We start from the raw sequence: 11388 nt of genomic DNA on the forward strand, positions 1-11388 counted from the left end.
TTTCTTGGCGCAATGTAGGCACGCTGCGTTTTTGCCTACACCCCATCCCCATGTCGCTGCCGATCGCAGCGCCACCTTTGTTTACAAACATGACGCTTGTCTATAGATAACTTCATTCTTTTTTTTTTTTTTTTCATTTGATGTGCGTATGTCTATATACTATCCACATGGTAAGTATAAGTATTTAAATAGCGCTCCAACCTGATGGCTCAGTGATTGGGTGCTCGACTGCTCTATTGAAGAATATGGGATCGATTCATGGCTGTAGACTGCTTGGAGGTGCCCATGTGCTATGTCAGTGCACAAGTGGTAAAAATTTATGAAGCCCTCCACTACAGCATGTCGCATAGCTTGAGCCGCACTAGGATGTTAAAGCTCATCCCAGACGAAAAAAAAAAAAAACTCATTTCCTGCTGGATTATGGAACCGTGTACCGAAATTACCCAACTGGAAAACTGATTTCGGGCTGGGAAAAAGCAATTCCAGCTAGAATGACATCTATTTCCTGCTAGATTATGGAACCAGAAATCATGCATGCCCAGCTGGAATTTTGAGATTTCCAGCTGGAACATTTACACCTCCAGTCAAGCCTCTATCTGGAAAATATGGCTGTCCAGATAGAAATTCAGCTGGAAATGTGCTTTTCCAGCTGAAATGGGTACGTTTGAACAAAGTCTACTAGGTGTCTATCTTCATGGGGGATAACCGACCTAAACCTAGTTACTAAGGGCAAATGGGTACGTTTGAACAAAGTCTACTAGGTGTCTATCTTCATGGGGGATAACCGACCTAAACCTAGTTACTAAGGGCAATTTTAGTACACTCAAATTAATGTACTTGATATGTGCGCCATCTTAAATGTGTGTCAAATTCAGCTGCCTATGAAAACAGCTTGTATTAAATATATGTGGGTACAATGCAGATGTTTTAAACATTAAATATCTCAGTTTCTCTTAGGCATGAAAATGTTCAACACAGCATGCCTCTCCAGGGCATGCAAGTTTCAAGTTACATATCATTAGCATAATCTCATTCACTATACAGCTAGGACAAAGGCATCTATAGTTTTTCTCCAACTAACCCTCTCCAGTGTAAACTGCTTTATCCCTACAAGCTATCTACTTCACCAGCCCACCTGGCTATCTGGGTCCCCTTGTTACATATATATTTTCCTGGAATTCATTCCTTTACAACTAACTATTGGATATCTTTCCTTTGAGCTCCTGCTGGTTCACTAATCCACAAGGCTCTCTTCCTACCTTTGCTGCTGTCTTAGATTCAATTTCAAGCCTTTTTGAAGTTTCTATCTCATCAATGGTCACAATTGCAAGGTATCATATACTTACTCTTGGATGCATATCGATTACCAGCTACTAGCCCTGATTTCAGTGGGAATATACTTGCCAGATGCACTACACTAGCATTACAATAAAGGTGCAATTCACAATAGCCCACATTATTATTTTAGATACATGAAAAGATTATCACTTAAAGTCAGGGGGGTGTCATTGTGTCTGAGAACCCTCATCAGTTTTTACGAGAGGTCTGAGACCCCCCGCACTTGAATATATCCGGTGTCCAGCACTGCACGAATATGAAGCAGGTGCATCCGCTTGGCAAAGGCCTTTATTGCCTCATCGTTGTCGTCAGCCAAAGTATCACACTTTTGCGGCAGCTCTGATCGGTCGAGACAGGATGACGTCATGGAGGTCTCGACCAATCACAGTGCACCACCACAGTATGCGCGAATGCGTGGCTTATATGGCCATATGGCAATCAATGACTGTTTACTAATCAATTAATGGCTAACTGCAAATAAATGACTTATTTATTTCATTACTAATTACACATTAATGCCTAATTCATTCATAATTACTAATTAATGCCACACACCTGGTAAAATCAACCACACAACAGTAAATGTAGAACAACTGCAAAGATACAAGGAGCGCGATCTTGTCATTGCGCTGCCAAGCAGAATGCGCTGAATAAATGCACTTGCAGAATGTGAAAGAGTAGTCACTCGCTTTACTTGTAGCAGCACTCATCGCTACATGCGCAACAGTCGCGTAGCAGAATGCAGCACTCAGGCTTTCGCCTTTCATCACTTTAGTCGCCAAAGTGTCCTCAAATTTTATTCTTTTCAGTGGCAATCAGAGAATGCTTATGATTGTTAGAAAATTTTGCAGCAAGTTTTTGTAAGAATTATTACTTAATTTTAGTAAGAATTAGAATTTTCTAAAACCTGTGATGAAGAAAACAAAAGTTAGTCCCTTTACACAGAGGCTGGAACTAATTAAGGTATTTTCACATGCCATCTCTTCGGTTTTGCCGGTTCGCACTGTGTTTTGGTACTAGCTGAGCAAATTGTCAATATGCTCATGCAATAATATTCAGATGATGCACTTGTCACCAGACAAACCAAGCTGGTAGCTCTTACAATATTTTTTGCTAATTTTCATTGCGTTCACTTGAAGTGTAAAAATTATAGCATATATATTTTTTACTTAGTTGATTTTACATTTAACGTGCAATTAAGATTGTACTTTCTATATAAAGTGCTTTAAAGAAATATTGCATATGTTACAAGTGCTGACACTTTGTTGTTTCACTATAAGCTGCTTTACATCACAGATCATCGATCATGCTGGCAGAGTGCAGGGATCACTTTTTCAGGTGCATGTCATAAAATGATCACAAAAGCCTCCTTAATATATATATATATATAATTTCTCCCATTTAAATAGAAACATGTGCAAAGGCCGCCAGCCCTTTCTCTCACCCTCTTAGTTCCTCAACAATTGCGCTCAAATTTCTAGAGTCTCTGATAGAGCCAGACTTTAAGCACTGAAAGTAATTCATTCATTTCAAAATTACTTTTACTAAAGTGACTCACTGCTGTTTCTATACTTCATACTATGTACTCCCGGTACGATGCCAAGAAAACAGTAATGACATGCAGCAAGACTGTCCCACAGTGATGGATAAGCAAGAAAAGACAGAATTGAGTAGAACTATACATGTTCAAGGCCTCAGACCTGCCCTGTGTCTCCGGATCACAACCATTCTCTAAGCAGAAGGTATACATGTAAGGCGTTGAGGGTCCATTGAAGTGACAGATGGTGCAAAATGGTAGAAGGTCAAAACTAGTTGAAAGTGTGCAGTAGCACTCACTGTTGCATACTGGCTATAGGCACATGGCGCCTGGTTACACTTGCCATCACGGGCAAACAAGGGGTTTGGGGGAAGAGACAGGCGGAAATGTTCACAGCGTGTTTGACCACGATTTTTTGTTGCCATTGTCTTATATTTTTAATAGCCTGTTCTGTAGGAAAAGGGGAGGGAATAGTCTTACTGGATAGAATTTGGCAGGAAGATGAAAGAATGTGCTCTAGTGTTTGGAGAGGTTTTGTTCACAAGCTTTACTTAGTTTATATACAGATGAAATCTAGACAGTAATTAATGAGAAGGAATTTGCTCTGCGGAAGTAATGGTAATGTCATTACTTTTTGGGAGCAGTATTTAGCAATTTCATTATATTTTTAAGGCTTAGCAAGTAATTGGTAATGTAATTTAATTGCTTTTGAACAGTAACTTTGCCATGTGTGCTGCCAATTTACCCCAGGATAAAAGACACCAAGTGTCTATTAGGAATGAAATAGATTAAGACATGCCAGCTGGACTTGTGAATGTAATCAGGTAGCTCAAATGGTTTCTCTACTTCACTTACTTCGGAACATTCAATTGGAAGGCCCTGTTGAACATTCAATAAAAAAATGTTACAACTTAAACTGCTGTGTAGTTTGCATAATTTCTATAACCACATAAGTTGTGATTAAACGAAGTAACTCTGACTCCTGAAGATCTGCCACTGAATGCAAGAGGAGGGTCCAATGTGCGAGGCTAAGCCCCAACAAAGAAAAGATCGTGTCAACTCTTCGGTTATATATAGTGTTCCTATGGTCGATGTGTCATATGAATGCATGCTTGCCTGTCGCCCGCTTGGAGCTGCCATTTCAGGTCAGTGCCAGCAAAATAAGCATTAAAACTGGAAGCCTTAGCTGAACTGCCTAATTGGAATGTTCAATTTATTCAAACTGGTGCTTCGAGTCTGTGCCAAAAGCATATTTAGAAATTTTGCAACTGCAAACCTCAATTGAAAATCATTTTTTTTCTTGACTGGGCCAGTGTCTCGATGAAAAACATACTACTGCCCATATCGCAACTTTCACATAATAACAAGTCAAAAGACGATGCCACTGCACTGACTTGAACAAAGCTCTAAAAGATGGAAACTATAGAAGTATGGGCGGGCAGGCTCCACGAAAACTGCTGAGTTAATTCAGATACAGGGCACACTCAGTACAACTGCACCTTCCAAAAACAGGAGTTTGCATTATGGACCGTTTTTTCTGACTTACAGATTGATCAGCCACACTGCTGAGCCATAATGCAAACCCAGTTCGCGGTCATACATATATAGTTTTATATAAGTACCAAAGGCAACCAAAGCAACCTCGAATATTCACCAGCTGTTGCTCAGCCTGCAGTTTCTTTCTGACAAGCGATATCAACCGGCCATACAGCCTGTATTTCCTGTCTCTATCAAATACATTAAACACTGAATTATTAATTGCGAACGCGTAGCCTAGCTGACCGCAAAAAGGAATTCGGAGGTAAATAAATGCAGTGCCATAACGTACAGCCTTAGAGCTATGGAACAGAACACTGCACCAACTAAGTATTTGAAGGCGGAATACTTTCAGCAGAACAACGAGATAAGCAGCCCACGGGGAGCCTAATTCCCTTGCGTCGAATGAAGCGCACAATGCACAGCTGAACCCGAAGCCCAGAGCGAAGCTAGAAATTGCACTACACGAGAAAAACTTCGTCTGCAACTGTACGTCACAATCAAGCGGCGCGTCCAAACTCCGTGCTTGATTGTAGCAACCAAGCGCGGATTTCTCAAATCCTCCTTGCTAATCCAGAGATTAGCGAGGAGGATTTGATATATGAGTACGCGAAACGCTTCGACTGAAATAGGCATGGAAATAAGCCATGAGTACAAGCATACAAGTACGGTAATACAAGTACGGTGTCTAGATGGGTAGGTGTGCCGACCGGCGGGGGTAACGCGTGCCTTTTCTTCATGACGCCGCAGTGGCGCCACCAGCGAAAGCCCGGTTCATGACCGTTTCCTCCGGCCGTCGCCACGCATGACAGAAAGCGACTCGCTTCACTTTTTTCCAAGTGCAAATGAGTTTATTGCAAACAAGCTGTCTTACGGGAATAGGGAAGGGATGTATACATATTACAAAGGCAGGGGAGCCGAGTTTAAGGCTGTTTTTTTACGTACAGCGTGTTTGCTGCGTTCCCGATTTTTCAGGCAAGCAACTCCAAACACTGTTATGTCACTTCCTCGTTCTTAATTTTTTTTTTATCATTAAATGTTCCACGCCATCACAAGGCAACGCGAATATATATTAACACAGTGCTCAGCTGTGATTTATGCGTGTGCATGGGCGTAAGCAGACCTTGCGAATAAATAAAATAAAACGAGTGCATAAGCTTGTATTGCAAAACGGTATCTTCTAGCTGAACTTTTGAAAGTGCAATAAATGACATGCACACATTAGTGTTTTTGAGTCAGTGAAGTAACACACCCCAAAATCATGCCTATGCGTTCAAAGCACGCGTCTCAATTTCAGGTGTTTTTTTTTTTTTTTTTTTTTTTTTTTTTTTTTTTTTTTTCACGCGTTTTCACGGGCCAGGTTCTTGCTCTTGACCAAGAAGTGGAGGCGCATGATAGAGTAAAACTTGACGACGCTGTTAGTGATCTCAATCTTATGCTCCTCACAACCGATCATAGGGAGGTTTGAGCTGCAGAAAAGAGGCGAAGTCTGCGAGACTTTCTCGCCTCAGTTCAGTGACTGTGAATCCAGTGACTGAAGGTCTCCTCGAGAGATGTCACGAGACTGTTCAAAGCATCAGATGGGAATATTAAGTTCCCCATGCTTACGTGGGCTGTGAGAGCGGCCACAGGCGGAAGGGGATCTTCTGCCGATGCCAACAAAACAGTGGCACAATCGGCACATTTAGTCTCTGAAAGAAACTTTCGCGCTACGTATCCTGCCAAATAGAAAATAAGCCGCGAATCACTTGCTGCTGTGGTCGTTGTCAAGCTGGCAAGCGTTGAGCATTTCGTGTGCCGCCTGCACATTTCCTATGTCCAGTAAGTCGTCCACATACCTCTGCTGGGTCTCTGCTTTTGACATCATCGGTGTCAAGCAAGCTGCTTAGTAGACCGGGTGAAACATTCCCATGATCAGGTGACTTAATTGGCCAAGTTCATGAACTAGTGTTTATGGAGATCAAGAACTGAACGGGGGTTGGATGGTCGTTACTTCCTGTCATTTGTCGCAAAACCCCAAACAGTTGCTCCAAGATGTCTTGGCTTAGTCTGGCGGTCATTAAGTACCTGTAGCCTATTTTGGACGACAGATAATCCAAGAGGGAAAGAGTGCTCGACAGCGTGACTCCCTGATAAGAATCCCTCCTTCTGAGCACAGCGTTGCCACTCATCAAGATAGGTGAGGAAGTCACGAAGTCGCCGAGCTTTCGCAGAGTTCGGGCGGAGTGCGGCAGCTGGAAATCTTGAAGTCATGATGCTGATGATCTCCTGCATCAGTTTGACAAGTTCATGAACTGAACCGTGGTTGTGCTCAATCTGCTGTCTATACGTGAAAGACCACGCCGGACATCATCAGAGAACAAGCGAAACGCATAATTTACGCGCATCTTCTCGAATGTGTCGGGCCTTACAACAGCTTTGTGCACCCTGGGCATTGCCTTCAAGCCGACATGGCTACGCTGATCTAGTTGCCCTGCGGCATCAACGTGACTGATGGATGCCACGCCCTGAGGAGTTGTTAAAGGGTGCTAGAGCAAGCTGTTTCTTACATTCTATTCTTCACCAAATGGGGAAAATCGGAGACGAAGTGCAAGGAGCGGTTCTTGTCAACAGGGTGCGGCGACCTGCAGACAACTTGTCCTGCTTTCCCAGAAATTCCAAAAATACGCCACATGGAACGATTCCAGCTAGCAGCGTCTGTTATGAAATCCACAAAAAGTGAGGCGTTTTCTGCCATTATCACACCCTCCACCGTAATTTTTGCTAGCACATCAGCTTTCACATTCCCCTTCGAGGCGAAAACGCCAAGCACCTGGTGCCACTTTCCCGTGAATGGTTGGAAGAGAACAACTAGGGCGTGATCCGCCAATTCTGAGCTGGAGCTAGATGAAAATTTTTCGAGGTCCACCAAACCGTTCACTTTCCCGTAGTGACTGAGGGTCAGGTCCTTGGAAAGTTTAATTTCATCCATCATAATATGCCGCCGTGACGTTGCATGCTCCGTCATGCATATGCATTTTTCCTTCAAGGCAGCAAACACCCGTTTGTTGAAGCCGAATCCGATTCGAAATCCGCGCAGGTACCGTTGGAGACACGTTCTGCCGGGCAGCAGCATGATCTTCTCCTTGCGCAGGTGCTCATAAAGCCGTTTGCTCCTCATCCGCATTATCAAGCATTCGAGCAGCCACTCGCGCTGGTACTTCTTTTCCGCTTTGAAGCATTTAAACAGGCCATGACTTGTGACTGTTGTCTTACTGGCAAATTTTCTATTCTTGACATGAGCGCGCAGCTTTCTAGTTTTAAGTTCTTCCTCCTCATCTCTTCCAGTTATGTCTCAAGAGTAAACATTTCGCTTCAGTCTCTTGAACTTTGCGGTTACAAGCTTTCTCTTCTTTTCGCGCTCCCTCGAACTCCGGTCCTTTGTTCTTTTGTACGACAGCTGATTTAGGAGCAACTTTTTTGCGTATCGGCAATGCAAACGAGTCTCCTTGACTTGTGGCGATGCGACGCATTTGGAGCTGAATGTTGTGTTTCCGTGGATTCTTATATTCTTGGATTTCGCGAGGACGGTGTCAAGTTGGTCAGTGCATTTTATGCCCTGACATGGAATCATGGCATCCACGTCAGCCAAAAGGTCCCCAACCTGTTCACGAGTTTCCAAATCCAGCTTCTGTGCTACGGCGCCTTGCACGGACACGGTGGCTCGCAGTTTTGACGCACAGTGCTCCAGGAGTATTACTTTCACCAGAACGATGCTCTGTCCGCTTTTTCTGCAAGTCGAGAACGCAGAGGCGCCAGAATCTTCAATAGAGTGATGTGCCCAGCCGCTGTGGGATACCGTGCAGGTAGTGAAGTCAATGTCAACCGGACGAGGTGACTTCGCGGCTACAGACGTAGAGATACCTTCACTGGAGCTTGAAGGTACTGGATCGTCCGGCACTGTCTCAAGGTCGTGGCTGTCATTTCTGGCAGCCTTGGTTGGGCGGCAGCCTGTGGAATTCTTCGTCTTTCGTTTCGCGGTCACCTTTCTTGACAGGTAAGCAGGAGCATCGGGCAGGGCAGAAGGCACAGCATCTTTCGTCAATCGTGGGTGAGAACGTGGGAGGCTAACAACGTTGCCTTCTATCATATATTTGTAATCCCGTTCGATACACTCTTGGTCAAAATGCCGCTCACACACAACGGAGTGTGGCTGCAACCTCTTGTCGGCACGATGAAGAGCAAGCTCCCATCTTTTGAACAGTTCGGGATCCCGCGGCGCCGAAAACAGCGAGACTTTCAGTCCTTTTCTCGATGACTTGTAGCCGGATTTGCAGAAGGGTGCGAAACAAGTTGTGTCCTTTTTGGTCTTCATTCCGATCACTTCTCACAAAAAGCACAGCGCCTGCTCCGCTACGGCGCTTGCATGTGGACGATGACAGACAGCAAACAGACGAGAAAACAGGTAGCTAGTGTCGTCTGTTTATTGTTTCAATGGCAGACCGCAAAAGTCTCAGTTTCAGCTACTATTTTGACTGATAACGCAAGTAATAAGTAATGTTTTTAAACAAAAATGAGGTTAACAAAACGCGCGATGCGTTTGCGACATGTAGCAGACGATCCGCCGGTGAGCACCGGGCGGAGAACAGCAGCGCCAGTTTCGTCGTCATGAAGCGGAGGCACGCGGAACTACGCTTTGTGCCCTGCCGGTCAGCACACCTACCCATCTAGCCACCGTAATACAAGCAATACAAGTAACCTATACAAGTACGCGACCAACGCCATGACCAACGCGCCAACATCCATGCCAACGCCGCCGATACCTACATAAGTTAAAATTATTAAGAAAATGAACAATAACTTATTTTAAGCCACAATTTTAAGTTATAAATTAGTATTTCAAATGTTTCACTTCCTGTTGCGCACATTTTTTTCTTTTGCTTAGTTTATGATGACGTAGGGTGACGTATTTTGTGCCACAGTGCGTGGCACTAGTATCCGCCATAAAATTATTGCAAAAAGACATCGTTCAGGCAAGCAGCATTTTTTAATTTTTCCTCATATTTATTTTAGTTTTTAAATGAACAGGAAATGTGACCCAGTGGATTATTGGATTATCGCATCATTATATACATCATCATCATTGCAGCTGCTTTTTGTTTTACGTTTGCACAAGACGTTGGTTGAACGGCGTTTGTGGTAAGGTTTGCGTTTGCATCGGAGTGTCTGACTGTTCTCTTCAGTAAGTGAGCAGTGAACTTTCATCTCAGTCGCAGAGACTTTAAAAAATTTCTCTTTGGTACGTCGTGGGCGTGACGTTTTCGCTATGGTGCCGGGATTGAACGTTGTGGACCAACACCTGGACACTTCGCGCATCACTATGTCGGTGCCAGCGATGCGCGCGTGCACTCAATGCACAGTGGCACACAGTGGCACTGTGTGTGAAAATGTTCGCTGGCAATCGAATTGCTTGTGGAAAAAGCGAATGGACTGGGCATCGTGGATGCTAAATATCCACACTCGCAACCGCTCGGAACCTTTCTATAAGCAACCATCTCGTCGTACAGCCATTAAGAACTTCGGCTGCTCACGAGACGAAACTGGACTGCTCCGTCCTCGCCGTCTGGCGCGATTGAAAGCAATCAATGCGGCCCGAGTGGACGAGCTTATGACCTACAAGTTTATGATGCGTGATTTTCCGGACTATGAAATTACGAGCAACGAGAAAATTCAGAGTGCCGACAGCCGTTTGACAAAAGCCCCGCGTGACGATGGTTTAGCTCATCCTTCACCGTTCCTCCAAGGCGTTAAGCGCCCCTCACTGAAACCCGAGGAAGAGCAGAAAATTTCAGTTTCGGTCTGCGTAGGTTCAGCAGACTGGTATGCTGAGTTGAAAGCTGACGTCGTCAACGTAGGACGGAACTGCGAGGAGAAGTACGAGGAGCCGGAGCCGGCAGCCGCCGTTCCCGGGCAGTTGGTGCTTCCCGAACTGACTGAAGGAATGCTTGCAGAAGTGGAGGCGGCGTTGGTCCCTGCTCCACAGGACGAGGTGCTTGCAACTGGCTTCAACCTTGTGGTTAGGCGCGCAGACTTGGTCACGCTGAACGATGACCAGTGGATTAATGACACCGTTATAAACTTCTATATGAGCATGCTCGTAAACCGCTCCGAGGAAGGGCAAATTCGCGTTTACGCGTTCAACACTTTTTTTTTCACCAAGTTATGTCGTGACGGCCACGCTGGTCTGAAGCGCTGGACGCGCAAAATAGATTTGTTCAGCTATGACATAATATTGGTACCAATTCATATGAACCGGCATTGGTTCTTAGGAGTCATAGACTTCAGGAAGTGTCAGATTGCTCTTTATGATAGCTTTGGTGCGCCACATGCCAAGTCCAACTGCATCGATTTGCTGCGGGACTACCTTGAGCAGGAAAGTCAACACAAACGCAACTATGGTATCAATTGGGATGCCTGGAAGCTCATCGTAGCAGATGATGTACCACAGCAGCAAAACATGAGTGACTGTGGGATGTTTACTTGCCAGTTTGCTGAATGCATTTCACGGGACGCACCCTTTCAGTTCACACAGCAAAACATGCCATATTTCCGAAAACGTGTCGTGTATGAAATATTACACAGCACGCTCCTATGAACCTACACGGAGCAGCTCATATTTGTTTTTTTTTTTTGCATCTTTCAGTTCACACAGCTGAGCGTTGTATATAAAAATCTTAAAAAGCTGCCTGTAGCTTTGGCTCTTTCAGAGTTGCTTTCTGGTTTCGTTGTGCGGACCATCTACTCTGTCTTCTCCCTGCACCCATTTCAACAGAAGCTACATGGAACTCTCATCTCTATTTTGTTTCATATCTAGAAACTGTGAACATTTTTTCTTCTTTTATTTAATTGGACATTCCTTGAGTTCTAGATCATCCTGCATTATGTATATATATATATTTAGAAAAGTTATTTCATTAAATGTCTGTTCATATACACAT

The 11388-nt window shown here is 44.3% G+C and overlaps 1 protein-coding gene across 1 annotated transcript; it reads left to right on the forward strand.

Moving 5' to 3' along the window:
• The first annotated feature begins 9397 nt into the window (after nucleotides 1–9397).
• Nucleotides 9398–11388, forward strand: LOC146203506 (sentrin-specific protease 1-like). Its single transcript, XM_084588814.1, has one exon. The coding sequence runs from the start codon at nucleotides 9717–9719 to the stop codon at nucleotides 11043–11045; it is 1329 nt and encodes a 442-aa protein (XP_084444940.1). The 5' UTR covers nucleotides 9398–9716; the 3' UTR covers nucleotides 11046–11388.

Source organism: Amblyomma maculatum, chromosome 1 (assembly GCF_055883805.1).
Source record: "Amblyomma maculatum isolate TAMU_Amacu chromosome 1, ASM5588380v1, whole genome shotgun sequence".
Lineage (NCBI taxonomy): Eukaryota > Metazoa > Arthropoda > Arachnida > Ixodida > Ixodidae > Amblyomma > Amblyomma maculatum.

Bases quoted from the DNA above. Each gene is read 5' to 3' on its own strand.
- LOC146203506 (XM_084588814.1), top strand. From the start codon at position 9,717: ATGGTGCCGGGATTGAACGTTGTGGACCAACACCTGGACACTTCGCGC.